Raw genomic sequence first — 24,478 nt, 5'->3', positions numbered from 1 at the left:
CGGGAAGCAAACAACAAGCTAGAGCAAAACGCGTAGTACTACTCAAATGGATACTCAAATGGATAAGAGGAAAATACAAAGGGTGGCCTATATGGCCCCAAAGTCAACCATATGGTTGACCAAAGAAGTCAACTCATAGAGTTAACCTGACCTACAAGGCTCATACCAGGGCTAAGTACTAACATCATGGTTGCACATATTCTTCCCAGAGGGATATAGCAACCTATGACATGTACAGAGTGATCTCTCACGTAACAAAAGGAGCCAAGTGTAAAGCATGTCGAAATGCCTCAAACTTGGGACGCGATAAAGCTTTTGTGAAAAGATCTACCAAGTTGTCCTCGGTGGGAACATAGGACAACTGGATGTCTCCACCAGACAGTCGCTCTCGAACATAGTGATAGTGGACTTCAATATGCTTTGTGCGCGCATGAAACACTGGGTTTCTAGCAACCGCCAAAGCACTCTTGCTGTCGGTGTAGATCGTAGTAGCGTCGGGCTGAATGACAGCAAGATCTGCAAATAACTTGCGAAGCCAAACGCACTCTACTGTAGTTGTGAAAGCTGCTCTATACTCGGCCTCACAACTGCTTGCTGAACCAAGAGATGCATGAAGCTCCAAGCATAAAACAGTTGCCATTGTGTGACACCCTAGTGTCGTAACATCCTGCCCAGTCGCTGTCTGTGAATGCATGCAAAACAAGTGGGGCCTCTAAACCATAGAGTAAACCCAAATGCTGCTTGGCCTTCAAGTATCGAAAGACCCGCTTCACTGCTTGCCAATGCTGCGTACTAGGCTGGTGCATGTACCTACTGCTGGGAAATGGCATACTGAAGATCAGGCCGGTATGACAAAGGTATATGAGGCAACCAACAGCCTACTAATTAAGAGATGCATTAGATGGCAAACTTCCATCCTCGGAGAAGAAACGAAAGCCAAGCTCCAATGGAGTAGAAACTGGCTTGCAATCCTCAAACTGGAAGCGATCAAGGAGCTGTCCAATATACTTGGACTGAATCATCATTATACCCCCCTCAACATATGCAAACTGTATGCCCAAATAATAGTGCAACCGGCCCATATCGGTCATGGCAAAAGACTCCTGTAAATCAGCCTTGAAATCTGCAATTTGTTCCATATCTAGCCCAGTGATATGCATGTCATCCACATATAAAATCAGAATTAAAAATTCTGATGCACTCTTTCAGACACAAAGAGTGGCCTCGGTTGGGCTATTATGAAAGCCACAGGCTGTCAAAAATGCATGTATCTTCGCATACCATGCCCGGGGTGCCTGCTTCAAGCCATAGAGGGCTTTTCTGAGCCGGCAAACCATATTTTCAGAACCTAATTGTTGAAAACCAGGTGGCTGAGTGACATAGACCTCTTCCTAAAGATCACCATGAAGGAAGGCAGTCTTGATGTCCACCTGATGAGCCTCCCAATGCCGATGAGATGCCATAGCAATAACACACCTGATAGTAGTAATGCGTGAGGTGGGAGCAAAGGTCTCCTCAAAGTCAATGCCGTGCTGCTGTGCATATCCCTTTGCAACCAAGCGGGCTTTGAGGCAATCAACACTGCTATCAGCTTTCCTTTTCACCTTGTAGACCCACTTTGTGCCAATGGCATGCCTACTGGCAAGTCACACAACTCCCAAGTGTTGTTTGCATGAATGGATTCAAGCTCAGCCTTCATGGCATCCACCCATTCCTTGCTATCAAAGGCATCCTTGTGACATAAAGGTTCCTCATTGCAAGCAGTAGCAACCAAAGCTACATCCAAATAGTTGCCATGCATCTGTTTATGCGCACCTCTAGTGCGGGCTGGCAAAGGCTCAGCTTGTTTGCTGTCCTTGAGTGTGTCCAAAAGCCATCTCGGGACTGATTTTTGCGGTTTAATGACAGCGCTCTCCTGTGCAACTGCCTGCTCAATAGCATGATCATCAACTAAAGGCAGCAGGAACTATTGGAGGAGGATGTGCCCTAGTAGAAGTGTATGGCACAACACTCTACACTGGCTGCTCTGGATCTGTGGGCGACTGAAAGAGAGGCAACAACGTATCAAAGACATCTGAAGAATCAACAGTAGGCTGTTTTTTGCATTCCAGCAAGGTAAAGGCACATTTTCATCGAATACAACATCCCTACTAACAATGAACTTGCCCGTGCTGGGCTGATACAACCTGTATATACACCCTTGCTCTCTGCGCTATAACCAATGAATATGCATTTTACAGCTTTGTCTTCAAGCTTGTGCCTCAACAGAGATGGCACGTGAGCATAAACCAATGACTAGAAAACCCGCATATGAGAAATTTCAGGTTTGCGACCCTGCCATGCCTCATAAGGTGTGATAGTCTTCAATGCCTTTGTGGGTGCCTGATTGAGCACATAGTTGGAGCACATGACAGCATCCAACCAAAACCTATTTGGCAAAGACTTTCCTTTGAGCATGCACCTGCCCATTTCCATCTCTAACCGATTTTTCCTCTCTGCCAGCCCGCTCTGTCATGGAGTATAAGGCACTATACATTAATGAAGAATAGCCCGAGCTGCCAAAAAACCAGAGAATTCACAGGACATGTACTATCCCCTGTCAGTGAGTAGAGTAAGGAGCTTGTTCCCTGATTCATTTTCAGCCATGGCAAGCCAATATTTGAAGCATGGGAACACATCAGATTTGGCCTTCATGCCATATATCCAAGCAAATCTGGTGTAGTCATCCATAAAGGTAGAACAGTAAAGATAGCCCCCAAGAGATGTTGTCTGCATCGGCCCGCACACATCACTATGCACAAGGTGAAGCTTCCTGGATGCACCAACTGTCCCATCCTTTGGAAATGAGAAACGGTGCCTTTTGCCCAACAAACATCCCTCACAAACATGTTTAACCGGGGCATGCATGGGTGGGAGAGCAACCACCATGTTTTGTGAATGCATTTTAACCAAGCTTCTGCAGTTGAGGTGACCCAACCTCCCATGCCATAAGTGGAATCTGAAATTACAAATTCAGCCACCAAATTTGCCTCTATAGCAGGTTGTTTGTCATAAACATTAGATGATATAGCCTAGAAGAAAGTGACCAAGTAAGTACTATGATGTCATCGTACCGGATATTATACACGGCACATCGATAACCATCAAAGAGAACCCGAGAGCCATTCAAGGATATGGCTGCAATGGAGATGAGGTTCTTTTTGATACCTGGGATAAACAAAAAGTCCATGAGTGTGATCATATCACCTAAAACTGAAGTGACCTCGACCTGGCCAATCCCTTTGACGGGATATGATGCATTGTTGGCACATGTCACTATGCCACCATGTGGAGCAGCCCCCAATGTTTGAAAGAGTGATCTGCAAGAAGTGATGTGCTTAGAAGCACCACTGTCGAAGCACCAGACTGACTTAGAATCTAAGACAGACAAAGCTGTAGCATGCTTCTCTGGATGGTACTGGCATGTCATTGTGAAAGCCCACTCATGGTGAGCAATGTTTGCTGCCTCATGACCATGATCTGGGGCAGCAGCAGTAGTAGTGACAGCAAGTCCCTTTTGCTGCTTTTTCTTTTCAAAAGCGATGCGCTTGCGACATTCAAAAATGTCATGTCTTGGCTTCCCGCAGTAATTACAACGTTTGCTGTTTTTCTTCTTTGCATCAGACATGGCAGAATTAGGTGAGTGTCCAGCAGTGAATGAGCCTCCAGAAGGCTTGGGTTTGCTGTAACTTTGCCCGTTCTTTCCCTTATTACTGATTTGCAATTTGAGAAGCAGCACAATTTGTGCAACTCTGCTCTTCCTCCAGGAGAAGGGAAACAAGCTGGTCGAAAGTATAAGTGTTGGGATTGCCCATGGCAACCAACCTCAATGTAGTAGCAAACCCCTGGTAGGACTCAGGAAGTCCATTGAGTGTCGTGGACACTACCTGAGCATCTAAAATAATTTCATCCACATTAATGAGCTGCTCTTGAAAATCCTTGATTTTTGTGATGTATGCGTCCATGATGTCCCCCTCTTCCATTTTGACATTCTCCAATTGCCTGCGTAAGAAAGCAACACATGCCTCATTGCGAACCTGGTAAAGGTGGGCCAAGATGTCCCACGCAGCCTGTGATGTTTTGCAAGACCGAATGTGAGGAATGATATGTCTCTTGACTGAAAAAGCAATGATAGAATGTGCTTGGGCATCTCTACCATCCCATCTGGCATGTTCTGGTGTAGGAGGTGTGGCTGGAGTAGTAGTAGATCCAGAGGTGGCTGTAACAGCTGCACCAGCGGTGGCAGTAGATCCAGAAGTGGCTGTCGCGGCTGCACCAGCTGTAGCAGTAGCAAAAGTGGATGCCACAGAGGAAGGTCGAAGATCCGATCCTAAGACAATACCCCAAAAAAATTTGGCAACCAGCAAATGTTTCAAGGCTAAAGAGTAGCCTCAAGGCTTTCACTACAAAATGAGCTGGTTGTCCAAAATGACAGCAAATGTCAAGCAGTGACAAACCGAAAATTGACTCCTCAAACAATGAGCTAAATGCACGTGGTGTCCCCAAAAATATGACCTGCAAAACAATATTTGTCCGGTCAAAGGACCCCCTTACCAAAGATAGCTGTCTTGCAAAAATATCAGCCCAAAAACAAGGGGCAAATGTCCGCAAATGTATCCAATGACCAATTCAGCTGTAAATGTCCCAGATGGAGGCTACATGCCTCAAATCTGACAAGACAACAAGCCCAAATCAAGGGGCAAATGCATAATATACCCAAATTGAGGTGAATAAAGCAAATGTCACTGCAGTGAACAGCAAATCTGGCAAAAGCCCCAAAATCTGAGAGGGCAAATATGCCAAAAAGAGGGCAAATTGGAAAAAGCCCCAAATTGTGCTACAAGTTGCAAATGTGATCCAATGTGCTGCAATTCCAAGACAATGTCAATAATGTTCCTGCATGTCAATGTCTACCAAATGCCCAAAATTGGCTATACCAAGCCAATATCACTGCAAATTTCAACAAGATTGACAAAACCCCCAATTTTTGGAAGTGCAAAAATGTCAAATTTGGGGCAAATGACCAACAGCCCCAAATTTTGCTGAAATAAAGCAAATGTGACAAACTAACCTGCAAATCTAAAAATATCCCGCAATCTGTCAGCAATAGATCCAAAATCCTCAGTGTCAGAGTGGAAATGAAGTCAAAATAGGGCAAATACTGCAAAAGCCCCAAAATGTGACCAAAAGGAGCAAATGTCACTGCAAAATCTGCATATGTGACACAAAAGCCCCAATCTCTAGAGCAAAATTACCTCAAAGTCACTGCAATGTGTGCAAACGTGACATAAAAGAGGCTCAAACAGCTGTATGGACAAAAAAAAATCGGCCAAGATGGTGCGGGACAGGGTCGTTTGTATGTGGGCAGCTCAGAAATTTCATAAACGTTGAAATCCGACCTCAAAAAGTCAATAAACAGTCTGTTGGACTGTTTTTCTGCTCAAAAAACAGGTTTATGGCCATGAAATGAGGCACCGGACTGAGCTGGAGCAAAATGGCAGATAGGAGCAATGGGAGAGCACTAGGGAACACAGGTAGGAACAAGAGAACCTGCTCTGATACCACTGTTGGGTGCAAGAAGCAATGGAACGGGAGTGGAGTGCGGGAAGCAAACAACAAGCTGGAGCAAAACATAGTACTGCTCAAATGGATAAGAGGAAAATACAAAGGGTGGCCTATATGGCCCCCAAGTCAACCATATGGTTGACCAAAGAAGTCAACACATAGAGTTGACCTGACCTACAAGGCTCATACTAGGGCTAAGTGCTAACACCAGGTGGGGGTTGGACATTTTGCATCATTGGCAAGGCACGTTTTGGTCGTTTAACATCCCTGAGATGCAAAGCAAAGCCTTCCTTGGCAAGCTCATTGTAAAGTTCTTGCTCCTTGCTACAAGCCTTGGAAACTCCTGCTTCAACAGGGGCTTCTAAGGAGTACCCTCACACAGAGGGCAAAGGCAATGCTCTCACCAATGGATTTTCACAACGACCACTATAATGAGAAAGGGGTTGCCATTAACGAGGGTTTGGCACTTTGGTAGACCTCATTTGGACCATCCCCCAGTAGAAGTAACAACCTTTGATTAACATCTAAGACGTAGATGACGATCAAGAGTGTTGAATGCTAGGACTGTACACGCATATAAGTTGGACACAGTTGGATAGTAGACCCACTAGAACCATAAGGTCTTGGAGAGGGCTCCCCAACCACCTCAAAAACAGTTACGTGCAGTGACGCATTATTGCCCTACAGCTCAAAAGATATGGCGATGCTCCTTCAAGATCATTGCCAAAACATGAAGGATTTAGTAGGTATTTACCTTGAGCATGGCGGCGTGGCTAACAAAGCGGCGTCGCGCTTTCTCCATAGAGATGATCTCCTCGTCCTACCTAATAGATGGAGAGAGCATCACCTACTAGGACATCCAAGATTCTTCCTCTTTTTTCCCGCGACGCCTGGAGCTATATTCCAAGAACAACATCTAGGAGACAATAGCCAAAATCACTGGTTAGAACCCTCCGAGTAGCTCGTTTGGAGCAGACTTGTGATTGGGCAGAAGCTTCAGCCTACAGCTACCATTGTCAATCTCCGGCATGACATGATCTACACCCTGCAAGACATTTGGAGCAAGGCACAAAGGATTCTAAGAAGACCGCTGAAAGGCGAGAGTACTTCTATAGGCCTGGCCTGCAAGTATCTTTACACTTTCATGGATAGAGGAATCCGGTGGTCGTATAGTCCTATGCTGGCTGTTGGCTCGGGCTTCCAAGGTACCCTGGCAGTGAGCTGGAAGGCTGCAAGACAGCCAGCACTTCTCGGTGAGCACCTCACGAACATGAGCCATGTTCCAATACCAAAATAAACTTTCTACAATAGTTAGGATGTAAATGTGAAGAAAGATGTTGATTGAATTATGGATTCTCTCATACTATAAATGTTTGACTATGCCCATTAACGATGGCTTCCTTTTAAATAGTCAATTTCTTAGGGTAAAATGTTGCATCCTGTCAATATGTATAACTAGACTTGTTGAGATACTGAAGTGTCAACAGCCATTAAGAAAAGTTAGTTGTAATTGTGACAAAATGTTCATACGTAACAAGCAACAAATAAGTCCTCTTCAAATCTCACATATATGATACCCAAGAAAGAGCATGGACTATATTATAGTCTTTGTGAAACAAAAATAAATGCCTGCTACTTTTCTCTTTACTAAAATGATAGCATGATGTATGCCTTCAGTTTACACTTCTCTAGTCATAAATCAATTGCACAAATTGATTACCTAGCGGAAGTACATATCTGAAGTTAACAAGATCAAACCTAGAATGGAAATAAACTGTATCATAAGCAGACATAACCTTTATTATAAACTGTGTAGTAACCACGCAAAACCTTTATTTAGGGTGGCAAAAAGAGAAGGGAATCACCACAACTTCAAGACTTATCTAACTATAATAAGATTACAAGGCCAACCTGAGTTAGTTTGTTGGGCAATGTGCTGGAGTGTTTTGCAGTTTTGACCAACCTCTTTTGCCTACTATCTAGTGCCCCAACTCCACTTTCTTCGCTGCCTTCCGAACTGTTACAGTACAAAAATGCAGAAACTACGATAAGAAAGCAACATGAAGATGTTCCACCATTGATTGTGAGACACAAGGGATTGTGTTAACCCCTTGTTAACCAGTTTGTAAACATTGCATCAATCTAGGTCCACAATTCAAGAAACCCACTTAATCTCAAAATATACCGTAAGGACAATAGCCCAAGAAAAACATGTTACCTGAGATCATTAGGGAGTAAATCTGCACCAAACTACACCCCAGTATCAAATTGTCAAGATTTTGAAATTATCAAGCACTAAAGAAGGTTGAAACAAAACAGCATTTTAACTGCCGTCAAGCAAACAAAGCCTGCATTTTACAAGGATGATAAGACCTTAATTTGCAAGGAAGATATAACTGATGAGCCTTCGGCTTGCAAACGTGACCAATCTGCAATGTCATGCTCCAAGGAAAAATAAATGCTATCTGCATGTAGTTGCAAATCTGAATGAAAGACACAAAATCTTGTCATTTTCCAAAAGAAATCCGTTGTTCTGGCTCTCAATATGAGAAAATTCTGTACTATGACATCAATCTTTCATTTTTCAGAACCAAGTAAACTGAAAGACAATACAATAATCACACAATCATAAAAATTTGATGGAGGATGTGGAAGCTTGTGTATTTTATTATAAGAAGAGCCACTAAACATATGAAGTCAACTAAGCAATGCAATTTAAAGCAACGAGCCCATAATTGCACATTCTGTAAGAAAAACAATGTGCAGCACGAGTAACGGTACTAGTGCCATATGGAAAAATATCCAAAGATGTGTTACGTACATGGCCTTAGTTTTGTAAATCATTGGCCAAGATGCGGACTAATGTTGAACCTTATGTTCAAGAATGTCAGTAATGCCAAGTCAATAAAGCAGAACGCTTCAGACAAGGGTGGCTCACTACATCCATTGGAATCCATATAAAAATGGGAAAGCATTTCTATTGATTTCGAGAAACGTGGATATGATGGCATATGGATGGTCATGAATAGACTGACCAAAATAGCAAGATTTATTCCAACAAGGAATACGATTTCTGCCCCACAGCTGCACAGATGTTTGTGGATAAACTGTCTCGCAAGACTACACTTTTGGTCACCCTCTTGGAGCAATGCCATCCATGGACAGTTATGCTTTCTCATCTGATTGGCTCTCTTCGTATAGATGCTTTTGGCCATTGGATTCCAGCTATATTCGATGTCATCTTTGGGTATTTCCATGGTGGTATTCCTGAGTGTCACTTTTCTATTCATTTGATTCAGGATTGGCAGCAGCTCTTGGCTCATTTGCATTGGTCAGGACGTTCTCCGGATACTAGAAACACCCTTCATTTGCAGAGCATCCACTGGAGCCGTGTATTTACTCCCCCATTTAGAGCATCTTCAGTGACGGCTCCGACACAGACAGCGGATCCTCCAAACACGTCAAGAATTGGTTCACGACCTGCACATTTAGATTCACATGTGACCATTGGGAGTGCTCATAGGGGACCACAGGGAGTGGAGTATTCCGCTCATCACCGATTCAAGTGAAGAAAAGGTAGTCACGAATGTGCTTTACATTCCAAATCTATGCAAGAAACTTTCATCTATCAACTAGATAACAATGACAAAATGAAGGCTACATTCAATGATGGAAGAGTGCTGATCTGTTCAAAGAACACGGGTATAGTGCTTGCAAGAGGAATAGAGGAGATGGGCTGTACAAGATTGGGGCCTATCGCTGGCTCAAGCGGATACAAGCAAGGTTCGGGCATGTGAGCTACAGAACTCTTTTAGAAATGAAAAGAGCAGGACTTGCGGATGAATTTTCAAATATTGTAGCCTATGTTGAAGTCTACCAAGCTTGCATGGAGGGCAAAAAAGAGACTATGCAGCGAGCCAAAGTTCCACTTGCATTGGTACACTCTGACATATGTGGAAAGATGTCCACGACATCACTTTCATGACCCGGGTACTATCTGACCTTTATCGATTTTTCAATAGAATGACCTGGATCTATTGTATTGCTAAGAGGTCTCAAGTCTTCACCAAGTTGAAAAAGTGGAAGGCATAGGTTCAGAGAGAGTTTGGGAAGAAGATCATGACCTTCAAAATTGACCGAGGTGAAAAGTTTACCTCGGCACCTTTCGATGCCTACTGCAAGAAGGAAGGGATCAAAAGACAACTAAACACAGCACGCATATACCAGTAGGACGGAGTAGCAGAAAGGAAGAACCAGACAATCACCATACTGAGCTTATGTATGCTAAGAGGGAGGAAACTTCCTAGATCTTTACGGGTGAGGCAGATAATACGGTTCTCCACATCCTGCATAGAAGAAGACCAAAGCGGTGGAAGGGAAGACCCCATATAAAGCATATTTTGGTACTAACAATGTTATTTTTCATCTAAGGATTCTCGATTCTGATGCATATGTGCATGTAAACAAAGAAGACAGGACTAATTTGGATCCCAGGAGCAAAAGATGTATCGTCATTGGGTACAATTAGGAATCAAAGGACCCAGAAACGAAGATGTTGGTGGTGAGCAAGGATGTGGTGTTCCAAGAGTCAAAGCTAGGAGCAACTGCACCAAAAGCTCCGCTTGTTCCCCAAGATCGACACTTGCTGTCACGCGCAAGAAAAGGAGACAAAGGGTCCAGAAGCTGAAGAATCAGAGTCAGAGACGGAGGCACCCATGCCAACAAGACATACCCCGGCAAAAGAAAGAAAGTTACCAAAGTGGTACCTGAAGACCTTGGAGGATTCAAGAGTTACAAATATCCTGGAAGAGAGCAGTTTGGGGATCTCGAAGAAAAAACCCTACCAAGAACTATGCTTTGATGGTTCAGATCCACAAGTTCCTGGAACCAAGAACCTTTGAAGAAGCAAAGGGAGGGCCACAGTAGCAGGCTGCTATGAAAGCAAAGATGGATGCCATTCTCAAAAAACACACTTGGGATCTTGTTGATAGAACCTGGAAAAGAAAGATTATCAAAACCAAGTGGGTTTATTGCGCCAAGCACAAATCCAATAGAATTTTGGACAAATATAAGGCAAGAATTGTGGTCAAAGGCTATGCACAGGCAGGAGGAGATGATTATGGAGAGACATTTGCTCCTACAACCAAGATGACGAACACTCGGACAATCATAGCTTTGGCAGCCCACCATCATTGGCCTATTTTTCAGAGGGATGTGAAGACTACCTTTCTAAACGGTGAGGTTCAAGAAGAACTGTATGTTGAGCAGCCAGAAGGATTCCGACATCTAGGTGATGGAAAGAAGTTAGGGAGACTTTGCAGGGCATTGTACGGGCTGAAACTGGCCCCGAGGGCATGGTACCAAAAGATCGTGGAGCCAAGAACCTTTGAAGAAGCAAAGGGGGTGCCATAGTGGTAGGCTGCTACGAAAGCAGAGATGGATGTCATTCTGAAAAACCACACTTGGGATCTTGTTGATAGACCCTGGAAGAGGATTATCGAAACAAGTTGGGCTTAGCGCACCAAGTACAAATCCGATGACACTTTGGACAAGTACAAGGCAAGACTTGTGGTCAAAGGCTATGCACAGGCAAAAGGAGTTGACTATGGAGAGACATTTGCTCCTCCAACCACGATGATGACCATTTGGACAATCGTAGCTTTGGCAGCCCACCATCATTGGCCTATTTTTCAGATGGACATGAAGTCTCCCTGTCTAAGCAGTGGGCTTCGAGAAGAAGTGTTGTATGTTGATCAACCATAAGGATTTAGCAACAAGAACAAGTCTCAATCGGTAGATGCAGTGGTATACCAAAGAATGGTTGGTAGTTGTATTTAACAAATACGGGGCCTAACATAGCTTTTACAATTGGAGTAGTCTGTCAGTTCTCAACCAAACCAAGGGAGGATCACATGAAGTCTGGATTCGGGGTTCTCAGACACCTCAAAGGCACAACCGGCTATGGAATCACGTATAGCTCTAGTAGCGAGCTTGGACAAATCTGTGATTTGTTGGAGATTGGGATACACAGCTCTCTACTTCAGGTTATTGCGTCATCTATAGAGGGTGCCATATCTTGGCTAAGCAAGAAGCAACCTACAGTTCCATTGTCCTCCACAAGGGCAAAATATAGGGCAGCTTGTTTGGCAGCATGCAAGTCTGTTTGGCTCCAATGGATACTAGAGGACATGGGAGTTTTTCGAGAGGAGGTGATGGTGATCATGTGCGACAACATGAGTTGCATAGCGATTGCAAAGAAGCCGGTGTTCCATGCTCGTAGAGTGTGGCAGATCATCTCTTCTATAAATCTCAGTAGGAGCAGCCATCATTGACTGCGATTTTATCCAGCACCTTTGGTTGGATGTACTTGACTTTGTTCTAAGCAGTTCTCCCACGTTTTATGTGAATTTTTGAATGGTATGTGTGTCTAATGACTAAATAAAATTCTAAGTTTGCTGAGTGATTAACTGGAAATTGCACTATAGCTCAACTATGATGAGTTTCATTAGCATTCTACCAGGCATGACGATGTCGTACCACTATCCCATCATCCTACATCTAGAACAGCCACGGCAAGGGACTCGAACCGTGAGGACCAAAATGTGTCGTTTTACAAGGAGGAGGTCCAACATAGATTTGGCGGGTGGTAGACCCCCCCGTGAAATCGGTGGGCCAGATGGACGGCAGATTGTATTCAACAAAGCACCATAGAGCTTCAACCTCTCGCGTGTAGCGCACGTAAATCTTCAAAGAGAGAGAGAGAGAGAGAGAGAGAGAGAAGAAAGAAAAAAGAAATTTTCTTAGAGTCTTCGGAAGACCGATGGGTCTATGAGACTGAAAGAAAACCTGATACAAATCACAGTAAGGGTGGAGCTACTAAATCATCACCCGTACTGAATCCTAAGTCTGATCATACATAATCAGATACATCTGAGTGTAACAATTAAAAGAAAAAAGACTAGAGGAGTGACATCCTGGACGTGACTCTCGTGGGACGTATCTCGGGTCTAAACAATGACGGGAGGTCCCCAGAGTGATCTGTGTGTCCCCTCGATGTCTCGTGTGTCGTGCTGCGATTGTCAGGTCGGGGTCTCTGTCACGTTTGCGGCTAGAGACTGGACGATCAATGTCACTCGATGGGAAGAACTCTAAGATCCTACTCTGAAAGGGGTCTGATAAAGAGGTGCTGAGCCAAACGAGAAAATGTAGCCGCCATGAGAACGGCGATTATCCGAGTCGCCAGCCCAGTCCGAATCAGTGTACCCCTGTAGTGTTAGTCCTGGTCTGAAATGCAAACCATAAGAGTAAGTACCACGTATGAACCGCAAGATACAAATACATGCATGCCAATGAGTGTGCTTGGGTTCATTGAAGTATTGACTTAGAATAGAAACGGAGTAGGAGAGATCCGGACGAGTGTGAATGAGCCAGAGCAGCTTGCCAACAACCTGTCGATAAAGATGTTCATCAAAGGAAGGAGACTCCAAGTCCTTTGAGAGTTTTTCTGTGGGATCTAGAGGAGTGGCAGCTGGCTTAGGCTCGTGGGGGATGATCTGATCAAGGAGTTGAAGAGCATATTTTTGTTGAGAAACAAAGATGCCACCAAAATGATGCACAACTTCCATGCCCAAGAAATAGGAGAGAAGACCGAGGTCGGTCATCTCAAATGTGGTGCTGAGTTGTGTTTTAATGAACTAAAGCGTAGTGGTGGCAGAGCCTAAAAGTAAAAGATCATCCACGTATAGTAAGATAAAGCAAACCCCCTCTGAAGAGTGATGGATATATAAATTAGGATCAAAAGGGGTGGAATGAAACCTATTTGATTTGAGGAAGGTATCTATTCAGTGAAACCAGGACCGAGGTGCTTGCTTAAGCCCATAAAGGGCTTTGCAGAGACAAAATACCTTTTTTTAATGGCCAGGAGGAGAAAACAAACTTGGTTTGTGCGAGGATCAAACAAACGATAAGCTTTGGCTTCTGCCAAGTAGCCAACGAGAAGTAGAAGTTTAGCACGAGGTGCGAGTTTACCGCGAGTATCATTGGGAGTATGAGTGTACGCGCGGCATCCAAAGATGCGTAGATGAGAGATAGAGGGTTGGGAGCCATAGAAAGCCTCAAAAGGCGTCATGTTCGGGATGGGCTCAATAGGGCAACGATTAAGGAGATAGACAGAAGTGTTCACGGCTTCCGGCCAGAGACGTTCAGGCAACTCGACTACGAAAAGCATGGAGCGGGCCATGTTTATGACAATGCGCTGCCTCCTTTCGACACGAGCATTTTGGGCGGGCGAATTGGGAGATGTGAGATGGCACTGGATACCATGCTCATGAAGGAAGTGAGTGAATTCATGGGAAATGAATTCACCACATTATCACTACGTGCAATCCCAATAGGCTTCCCCATTTGATTCATAACCAATCGAGCCCAAGTAGCAAAGAAGGAAAAAGTGTCAGATTTCTCTTTCATAAAGAACACCCATTGATAACGAGAGATCTCACTGGCTCAAGAAGTGAAATGAGGAGGAAAAGGAGTCCGACTTTGTTTGCCTAATTGACAGGGTTGGCGAATGTCTTTGGCACGAGTTAGCCGAGGGAGGCCATCAACCAAATGATCCCGAGACATCTCATATAAAGAGTCATAGGACAGATGTCCCAGACAATAATGCCACAACCGCTCTGTGTCAGTAGGATCTTTCAAGGTAGCAAGACCATGAAGTCGATGGAATTCAGAGCCAGTAGTGGAAGGAGTCTCAAAGAATTGTGTCAGGAGATACAGACCATTGGGTTGGGCGTCACCTCGAGCTAAAATGAGGCCTGAGGTCTCATCAATGATTTCGACACAAGATGGCAAAGTTGGTGAACAGAAAGAAGGTTGATCCCTAATTGTGGCACATGAAAAAAAGGTATTTCGTCTACGCAAAGCCCTTTATGGGCTTAAGCAAGCACCTCGGTCCTGGCACCGAATAGACACCTTCCTCAAATCAAATGGGTTTCATTCCACCCCTTTTGATCCTAATTTATATATCCATCACTCTTCAGAGGGGGTCTGCTTTATCTTACTATACATGGATGATCTTTTACTTTTAGGCTCTGCCACCACTACGCTTTAGTTCATTAAAACACAACTCAGCACCACATTTGAGATGACTGACCTCGGTCTTCTCTCCTATTTCTTGGGCATGGAAGTTGTGCAGCATTTTGGTGGCATCTTTGTTTCTCAACAAAAATATGCTCTTCAACTCCTTGATCAGATCATCCCCCACGAGCCTAAGCTAGCTGGCCAGTCCTCTAGATCCCACAGAAAAACTCTCAAAGGACTTGGAGTCTCCTTCCTTTGATGAACATCTTTATCGACAGGTTGTTGGTAAGCTACTCTGGCTCATTCACACTCGTCCGGATCTCTCCTACTCCGTTTCTATTCTAAGTCAATACTTCAATGAACCCAAGCACACTCATTGGCATGCATGTATTAGTATCTTGCGGTTCATACGTGGTAATTACTCTTATGGTTTGCATTTCAGAACAGGATTAACACTACAAGGGTACACTGATTTGGACTGGGGGCCGGCGACTCGGATAATCGCTGTTCTCATGGCAGCTACATTTTCTCGTTCGGCTCGGCACCTGTTTCTTGGTCCAGCTGTAAACAAGAAACTGTTGCCGGATCTTCCGTCGAGGCTGAATACCAGGCCCTGTATGATTGTACCACTGAGGCCATATACCTCCAACAGTTCTTGGCAGAGCTACACTTTCCTTGTCCTGAACCAACGATCATCTATGTCGACAACAAAAGTGCCATCGCTCTTGCCAGCAATCCCATCTTCTCCAACCGCACCAAACACGTTGGAGTACACTTTCATTTTTCTCGCGAGCAGGTGGAACTAGGCACTATTCGACTTGTCTATGTTCCAGCTGCCGACAATCATGCTGATATTCTTACCAAGCTGGTTAACCGACCCATCCTTGAGCATCTTAGCCCACGGATTGGGATTGCTACACCGCCTCCTTAGCAGTTTTTTTGTTGTTGTATACTAGTGCTTAATGGAAGTGAACAAATCCCCTACGAGGGCACTCCTTAAGCCATCATCTGTACTATATGATTGTATCATCACTTTAGGCATTTGGTGAAGATGAAAACCTGCTTCATAGGCATCTTCATCTAAATGAAAACCCCCTTACCCAAAAAAATAAATAAATAAATAAATAAGGCTGATGAAGAAGATAGATCACCCCTGGAGCAACTCTTTGCTTCTCCCTTCTACATTGGACATTGAGAGGGGGTGTTAAGCCAGGCAATCTCCAACTCTAGAGGCCAGGATAATCAAAGGCCAAACTGGCACAAAGGTTAGATAAAATACAGGTAAAAGGCCACAGGTGAATCTCTGTCAGGACGAAAATCAAAGCCAAAATACTCTGTTAAAGCCCCGTCAAAACAAGCACCAGAAGAGCCCAGAATCGGAGGCCAAAACTGGCCAAAATCTGGCCCACCAAAAACTGGCCGACCAGACTGGTCAGGTCGGCCAAAATCTGGCCGACCAGACTGGCCAGGTCGGCCAGATCTGGGCCGACTAGCCGGCCGACCAGCTGGTTGACTGACTGGCCCTCCCCTACTTAAAGGGGGGGGGGCCTAGGTGCTCATTCACAGCTTCTACTCCTGAGGTCCCTGCACACCCTGAGCTCCTGCCTCCTCTCTGCCTCCTGGCTGCCTTCTCTCTGCCTCTCCTTCCTGCCTCCTGGCTGCCTTCTCTCTGCCTCTCCTTCCTGCCTCCTGGCTGCTCCATCTTCTCCTCCAGATCTGCCCCAACTTCTGCTCCAAATCTGCCCCAACTTCTGCTCCAACTTCTGCTCCAAATCAGCCACAACTACTTCTCCATCTACTGTTCTTTTTGCTCCAGATCTGCAGCAAACATTGCATCAGTTTGCTGTCCCAGATTTTTTCCAGTTCCAACTTGTGGAGCTAGTGCAGAAGTCCACTACAGTTGGCTGCCCTGGAGGACTGATGTTTGCTCCCTCCAAAGCTTCTCTCTGATACCTTCTCTTCTATTGAGTTCCTTTGGTGATATATATATTTCTTCTTCAGCCATCTTTTGTCTTCAGTATTGTTTTATTTATCTCCAAGTATTTTATATGGCATGTGAATACTCGTAGACGAGAAAGAAGAAATTCTTACTCGTCAGGGAGTGAGTTTGCTTTCGGTTCTCATTCTTCCTTCCCTCCCATCCCTCCCCTAACTTCTGCTGCCATCTTCCCTCCAGTGGCTTCTCATCTTCCGTCTTCTCCCATGCCACTGGGTTCCTATAGTCCTGCCACTTTTTCCCCTGTCATGTCGTATCCCGCCTCTCATGCTTACCCCTCTCCCTTAGGTCCTCCTCCTCCTCCTTTTGCTCCTCCGGTGGTGCCGCCTCTTCCACCTTCTCACTCTGCTCCTGTCTTGCGTTCTATCATGCATCCACCAGCTGTTTCTCCCTATTTTTCCCTTCCTTCTTCTCACCCTGTCTCTGCAACGGCCAAACATGTGTTTACAGATACGACTCGTTTTAACGGGTCTAATGATACCACTTGGTCAAATCTCATGCGCCATGTGCTTGATTCTCAAGACTTATGGGAGCTTGTTCAAGGTACTGAACCTCAACCTGATCCTCATGTCTATCCTTATCAGGTAGTTCGTTTGTGGCGACATCGGAATGCCACTGCCATTGTCGAAATCATGCAAGGTCTTTTGCCTGAGTTTCACTCTCAATTGCAGCATTTTGACCTTGCCTCTGAGCAATGGGCACATCTCACTGACCGCTATGCGGCCAGAGATCGTACTAGTCGCATCAATCTTGACCATGATCTCCAACAATTTCAGATCACCACTGATGATGATCTCAAGGTCAAGCTGGCAGACTACCGGCAGTTAATTGCTGAATTTGCCACCACTGGTCCTCCCAAATATGAGGATGACCAAGTTACTTTCTTTTTGAACAAACTCCCACCTACCTAAATACTTAAGTTTCATGCAACAAATTATTTCTCAACCCTCCCTTTCTACCTTCTATGAGTTCGAGTGTCAACTCTTGCGTTATGCTCCTCTCTACTCTCAGGTCCACCAAAAACATGGTCTTCCTGCTTCCGAGGGGGCTCTTATCTCCGGGTTTCAAAAAGATCGACTCATCTCCGGGAAGCCCTCTCCCACTCCTGACTCCACTATTTCTTCTCTTAAACCCGCCTAGCACAACCTTCTCAAAAAGAACCGGTTTTGTCAACATTGCCAGCGAGTTGGGCATGTTGATGACGAATGTCGCGCTAAAGCCAAAGGCATTCTTCCACAGCCCCCAAACACGACTCCACAACCACCTCGCTGGCGACCTAGGAGTGGTCCTCCTCCACCTAACCCTGGCACTTGGAGACCACAGGGTCACATCACGATTCCATCCCCTCCCTTCACCACCCCCGAAGGCCTTTCTGATTGGTCCACTGGTGAGCCTTTAGATTTCACTCCCCAAACCCTGGTTCATATCACAAAGTTAGCTTCCCCATCCACCTCTGACCCTGCATTTCATGCTCTACCTTGTGGCCATAAAGCCCCTTGGATTGTGGATAGTGGCGCTACTCATCATATGACCATCTCTATGTTTCTCGCCAACCCGCATCCGGGGGGGTCCACTGTGGCAGTGGACCAAGTTTTTCATGTGCCACAATTAGGGGTCAACCTTCTTTCTGTTCACCAACTTTGCCGTCTTGGCCGAGCTGTGCTCTTCACACAGACTCATGTCGAAATCATTGATGAGACCTCAGGCCTCATTTTAGCTCGAGGTGACACCCAACCCAATGGTCTGTATCTCCTAACACAATTCTTTGAGACTCCTTCCACTACTAGCTCTGAATTCCATCGACTTCATGGTCTTGCTACCTTGAAAGATCCTACTGACACAGAGCAGTTGTGGCATTATCATCTGGGACATCTATCCTATGACTCTTTATATGAGATGTCTCGGGATCATTTGGTTGATGGCCTCCCTCGGCTAACTCGTGCCAAAGACATCTGCCGGCCCTGTCAATTAGGCAAACAAAGTCGGACTCCTTTTCCTCCTCATTCCACTTCTCGAGCCAGTGAGATATTGCATCTCATCCATCTTGATATCAGTGGCAAATCTCCTGTTCCATCATTAAATGGCTCACAATATTTTTTCTTAATTGTCAATGATTACTCTCGTTATCAATGGGTGTTCTTTATGAAAGAGAAATCTGACACTTTTTCCTTCTTTGCTACTTGGGCTCGATTGGTTATGAATCAAATGGGGAAGCCTATTGGGATTGCACGTAGTGATAATGGTGGTGAATTCATTTCCCATGAATTCACTCACTTCCTTCATGAGCATGGTATCCAGCGCCATCTCACATCTCCCAATTCGCCCGCCCAAAATGCTCGTGTCGAAAGGAGACAGCGCACTGTCATGAACATGGCCCACTCCATGCTTTTCGCAGCTGAGTTGCCCGAACATCTCTGGCCGGAAGCCGTGAACACTTCTGTCTATCTCCTTAATCGTTGCCCTACTGAGCCCATCCCGAACATGACGCCTTTTGAGGCTTTCTATGGCTCCCAACCCTCTATCTCTCATCTACGCATCTTTGGATGCCGCGCGTACACTCATACTCCCAATGATACTCGCGGTAAACTCAAACCTCGTGCTAAACTTCTACTTCTCGTTGGCTACTTGGCAGAAGCCAAAGCTTATCGTTTGTTTGATCCTCGCACAAACAAAGTTTTGGTTCGCCAGGATGTGGTCTTCGATGAAAGAGATATTCTTAAAAATTCCTCCATTCTCCCTACTGATGATGCACCTCTTCCCGTTCCCGCCGAAACTTCTTTCTCCCCACCCATTGCTTCTTTCCCCCCCCCTTCTTCCGTTCCTCGATCATCCTCTTAGGACCCGTTGCCACGCTGGTATCGACAAACTATGAAGGATTCCGGGATTGTTCCCCTCGAACTTCCTCCTCCCGGACCTCGTCGCTCTGCCCGGACAGCTCCTTCAACTTCCACTGCCTCCATTTTTACCACAGCCTATATCGTACATTCTGAACCTGCCATTTGGCAGGAGGTTGTTCAACATCCTGAGTGGCATCGTGCCATGGAACAGGAGCTTGAGAGCATTGATCGCAATGAGACTTGGATTTTGGTCGATCGACCCAATCACAAAAAGATCATCGGAACCAAGATTGGTGATATATATTGAGTTCCTTTGGTGATATATGTATTTCTTCTTCAGCCATCTTTTGTCTTCAGTATTGTTTTATTTATCTCCAAGCACTTTCTTTATATGGTATCAGAGCGAAGCTTTGGAGGGAGCAAACATCAGTCCTCCAGGGCAGCCAACTGTAGTGGACTTCTGCACTAGCTCCACAAGTTGGAACTGAACCAGATCTGGGACAGCAAACTGATGCAAGGTCTGCTGCAGATCTGGAGCAAAAAGAACAGTAGATGGAGAAGAAGTTGTGGCTGATTTGGAGCAGAAGTTGGAGCAGAAGTTGGAGCGGATCTGGAGCAGAAGTTGGGGCAGATCTGGAGCAGAAGTTGGAGCAGCCAGGAGGCAGGAAGGAGAGCATTGATCGCAATGAGACTTGGATTTTGGTCGATCGACCCAGTCACAAAAAGATTATCGGAACCAAGTGGATCTTCCGGACAAAACTCAAAGCAGATGGAACATTGGACAAGTACAAAGCTCGCTTAGTAGTGCAAGGATTTTGCCAAAAACATGGTATAGATTATGAGGAAACCTTCGCACCTACTGCTCGGTTGACATCCTTTCGCCTTCTCCTCGCCTTAGCCGCTCATCACAGCTGGTCTATTTATCAGATGGATGTAAAGAGTGCCTTTCTCAATGGCTACCTCGATGAGGAAGTCTATGTGGCTGCACCACCAGGATTTTCTCCTCCTGGCTATGAAAATAAGGTATTTCGTCTCCGCAAAGCCGGGCTTAAGCAAGCACCTCTGTCCTAGTTCCACCGAATAGACACCTTCCTCAAATCAAATGGGTTTCATTCCACCCCTTTTGATCCTAATTTATATATCCATCACTCTTCAGAGGGGGTCTGCTTTATCTTACTATACATGGATGATCTTTTACTTTGAGGCTCTGCCACCACTATGCTTCAGTTCATTAAAACACAACTCAGCATCACATTTGAGATGACCGACCTCGGTCTTCTCTCCTATTTCTTGGGCATGGAAGTTGTGCAGCATTCTAGTGGCATCTTTGTTTCTCAACAAAAATATGCTCTTCAACTCCTTGATCAGATCATCCCCCACGAGCCTAAGCTAGCTGGCCAGTCCTCTAGATCCCACAGAAAAACTCTCAAAGGACTTGGAGTCTCCTTCCTTTGATGAACATCTTTATCGGCAGGTTGTTGGCAAGCTGCTCTGGCTCATTCACACTCGTCCGGATCTCTCCTACTCCGTTTCTAATCTAAGTCAATACTTCAATGAACCCAAGCACACTCATTGGCATGCATGTATTCGTATCTTGCGGTTCATATGTGGTGCTTACTCTTATGGTTTGCATTTCAGAACAGGACTAACACTACAGGGGCACACTGTTTCAGACTGAGTTGGCAACTCGGATAATCGCCGTTCTCATGGCAGCTACATTTTCTCGTTCGGCTCGGCACATGTTTCTTGGTCCAGCCGTAAACAAGAAACTGTTGCCGGATCTTCCATCGAGGCTGAATACCGGGCCCTGTATGATTGTACCACTGAGGCCATATACCTCCGACAGTTCTTGGCAAAGCTACACTATCCTTGTCCTGAACCAACGATCATCTATGTCGACAACAAAAGTGCCATCGCTCTTGCCAGCAATCCCATCTTCTCCAACCGCACCAAACACGTTGAAGTACACTTTCATTTTTCTCGCGAGCAGGTGGAACTAGGCACTATTCGACTTGTCTATGTTCCAGCTGCCGACAATCATGCTGATATTCTTACCAAGCCGGTTAACCGATCCATCCTTGGGCATCTTAGCCCACGGATTGGGATTGGTACACCGCCTCCTTAGCAGTTTTTTTGTTGTTGTATACTAGTGCTTAATGGAAGTGAACAAATCCCCTACGAGGGCACTCCTTAAGCCATGATCTGTACTATATGATTGTATCATCACTTTGGGCATTTGGTGAAGATGAAAACCTGCTTCGTAGGCATCTTCATCTAAATGAAAACCCCCTTATTTAAAAAAAAACAAAAAAATAAAAAAGGCTGATGAAGAAGATAGATCACCCCTGGAACAACTCTTTGCTTCTCCCTTCTACATTGGACATTGAGAGGGGGTGTTAAGCCAGGCAATCTCCGACTCTAGAGGACAGGATAATCAAAGGCCAAACTGGCACAAAGGTCAAATAAAATATAGGTAAAAGGCCACAGGTGAATCTCTGTCAGGACGAAAATCAAAGCCAAAATACTCTATTAAAACCTCGTCAAAACAGGCACCAGGGACTCTGCACTAGCTCCACAAGTTGGAACTGAACCAGATCTGGGACAGCAAACTGATGCAAGGTTTGCTGCAGATCTGGAGCAAAAAGAACAGTAGATGGAGAAGAAGTTGTGGCTGATTTGGAGCAGAAGTTGGAGCAGAAGTTGGGGCAGATCTGGAGGAGAAGATGGCGCAGCCAGGAGGCAGGAAGGAGAGGCAGAGAGAAGGCAGCCAGGAGGCAGGAAGGAGAGGCAGAGAGAAGGCAGCCAGGAGGCAGAGAGGAGGCAGGAGCTCAGGGTGTGCAGGGACCTCAAGAGCAGAAGCTGTGAATAAGCACCTAGGCCCCCCCCCTTTAAGTAGGGGAGGGCCAGTCAGTCAACCAGCTGGTCGGCCAGCTGGTCGGCCCAGATCTGGCCGACCTGGCCAGTCTGGTCGGCCAGATTTTGGCCAGTTTTGGCCTCCGATTCTGGGCTCTTCTGGTGCCTGTTTTGACGAGGTTTTAACAGAGTATTTTGGCCTTGATTTTCGTCCTGACAGAGATTCACCTGTGGCCTTTACCTGTATTTTATCTGACCTTTGTGCCAGTTTGGCCTTTGATTATCCTGTCCTCTAGAGTTGGAGATTGCCTGGCTTAACAGATGTCCCCCTGAAGTAGCTCATAGAACTGACTCTGAAGCCTGTCCAGGTATTACGGTGGCAGGAACCGTGATTGGAGGTCTGTCACAAATTTCGTCCATCTATATAGAAGTGCCTCCTCGTCTGCATCATAGTGGTCCTGCTACCACTTGAGCCACCAGGTGACCGCCTGGCCTGTAAGATGCATGGATGCTAGGATGCACTGCTCGTTGTCGTTTGTAGGCACAACTGAAAAATAGATTTCGATTTGATTGAGCCACAAAGTCAACACTAAAGGTTCTTGCTTACCATTATACAACGTGAAGTTGAGCTTCCTAGGAAAAGCATGCTTGACACGTGGTGGGACTCTCTCCCTTTCCTCCCCCAGTGGTCGGAGTAGAGACATGAGGAGTTGCTGGTCCCGTGCTTCCTGTTCTTCCCAAGCACTATGCTCCTATTCTTCCTTTTCCTCCTGAGCAGTTCACTCTCTGAGCTCCCTAGCTTCTTGAGCCTTGCGGTCTCGGAGTTCCTTGGCTTCCCGAGCCTCACAATCGCGTTCCTCTTTCGCCTCTCGAGCTGAACTATCGCTTCTCTAGCGGCCTGCTCACGATTGTTCCGCATTTCCTGGAGCTGGACCATGCGGCTGAAGAGACTCTCGGACTGCTGGTGCTCCATCTGCATCATAGTCTGCATCATGGCCATCATGGCAAACATTGAAGTATCTACAGGCTTCTATGGTGGTAGGGATTGGGAAATTCCTCCCCACCTGTCTTGGACTGCTCACTAGTACTTGGTATAGTCTACCATAAAAAACAGTGGGACTCTGAACTGACCCTCCCTATCTCAAGAAAGAAAATCTGAAGCTCTGATACCAATGTAACAAGGAGATAGCCTAGCTCACTCTCACTCTCTCTTCTCCTCATTACTATCTGAACTGAAAGAATGATGCACTCAAAACACAAATGGAACTGTGGAGTGAGTGTGATAATCAGAGAGAGTAACATAGTGGGCCTCCGAAAGGGAAAATAATAACTAAACAAATGTTTGGCCCACAGGGCTGAGTACAACTGTAAAGAAACAAGTACTGTATGGAGGGAGAACCTCGCTACAAAATAAAGAACTAAAGACCCCCGACTAATTGAAGAAGGGTTTGAAGGGGCTGTTGGGCGGCTGCAGACTTCTCCCGCTCAGATCCTAGTCCTAAAGGTTGTTGCTTGCTGAGGCTAGAAGCTCTGAGAGGTGGATGAAGAATGAGGCCAAATGGCTGGCCCTATATACGCTTTTAGGGCAGGTTGACCAACCTGGTCAGCTGGTCAACGCCAACCATTGACCAGGTTGGTCAAAAGTCAATGCGTTGCCTTTTTTACCAAAAAGTCAATTCTGTGTTTTTTTTACCTGTCTGTTTTCTGAGGCTTTCTCGCTGTTATTTGATAGCTACAGCTTGTAGGCAGCATGCCACGGGCTGTGGATGCCCGTGACAAAAACTTATCAAGAAGATTTCATTTTGGGAGCACCGTGGCAGGTACACCATAGACCCAAGACACATTGGAGAGACCATTGAAAGCATCACTATCAGGGATCACCAATGCAGTACAATCTAATCAAGAAAATTCTGAACAGGTTGGTAGTAAAAGCATATTTCACCAGTGAAACGCACATGAGTTCATCTCTGTTTCCAAATGATGAAAGGAAGCCAATTCAAGAATCATGACGTGGTATAATTTCCAAGGTGACAACAAAGGTGGTTTAGCAGGTACCCAACATCCAGCAGGTCCCAGATGTGACACTCCAGTTGTTGAATATGCAGTTTAC

General features: G+C 45.5%; 1 protein-coding gene across 2 annotated transcripts in view; it reads right to left on the bottom strand.

Moving 5' to 3' along the window:
* The window catches only part of LOC147883225 (transcription initiation factor TFIID subunit), a 79,981-nt gene that overhangs the window by 53,164 nt on the left and 2,339 nt on the right, over positions 1 to 24,478 (bottom strand). For both annotated transcript variants that reach the window (XM_087399958.1, XM_087399959.1), the window contains exons 2-4: positions 7,978 to 8,087; positions 7,823 to 7,854; positions 7,516 to 7,621 (exon numbers count right to left, since the gene is read on the bottom strand). In XM_087399958.1, coding sequence (XP_087256084.1) covers positions 7,516 to 7,621; positions 7,823 to 7,854; positions 7,978 to 8,087 — 248 coding nt within the window. The remainder of the gene's footprint in view (positions 1 to 7,515; positions 7,622 to 7,822; positions 7,855 to 7,977; positions 8,088 to 24,478) is intronic.

The sequence above is a fragment of the Dipteris shenzhenensis genome, chromosome 28 (assembly GCF_047967505.1).
Source record: "Dipteris shenzhenensis isolate YYH24624 ecotype China chromosome 28, Dip_SZ_1.0, whole genome shotgun sequence".
NCBI classification, from domain to species: Eukaryota; Viridiplantae; Streptophyta; class Polypodiopsida; order Gleicheniales; family Dipteridaceae; genus Dipteris; species Dipteris shenzhenensis.
The sequence above is the reverse complement of the archived record's forward strand: the minus strand, read 5'-3'. Positions and strand labels throughout refer to the sequence as shown.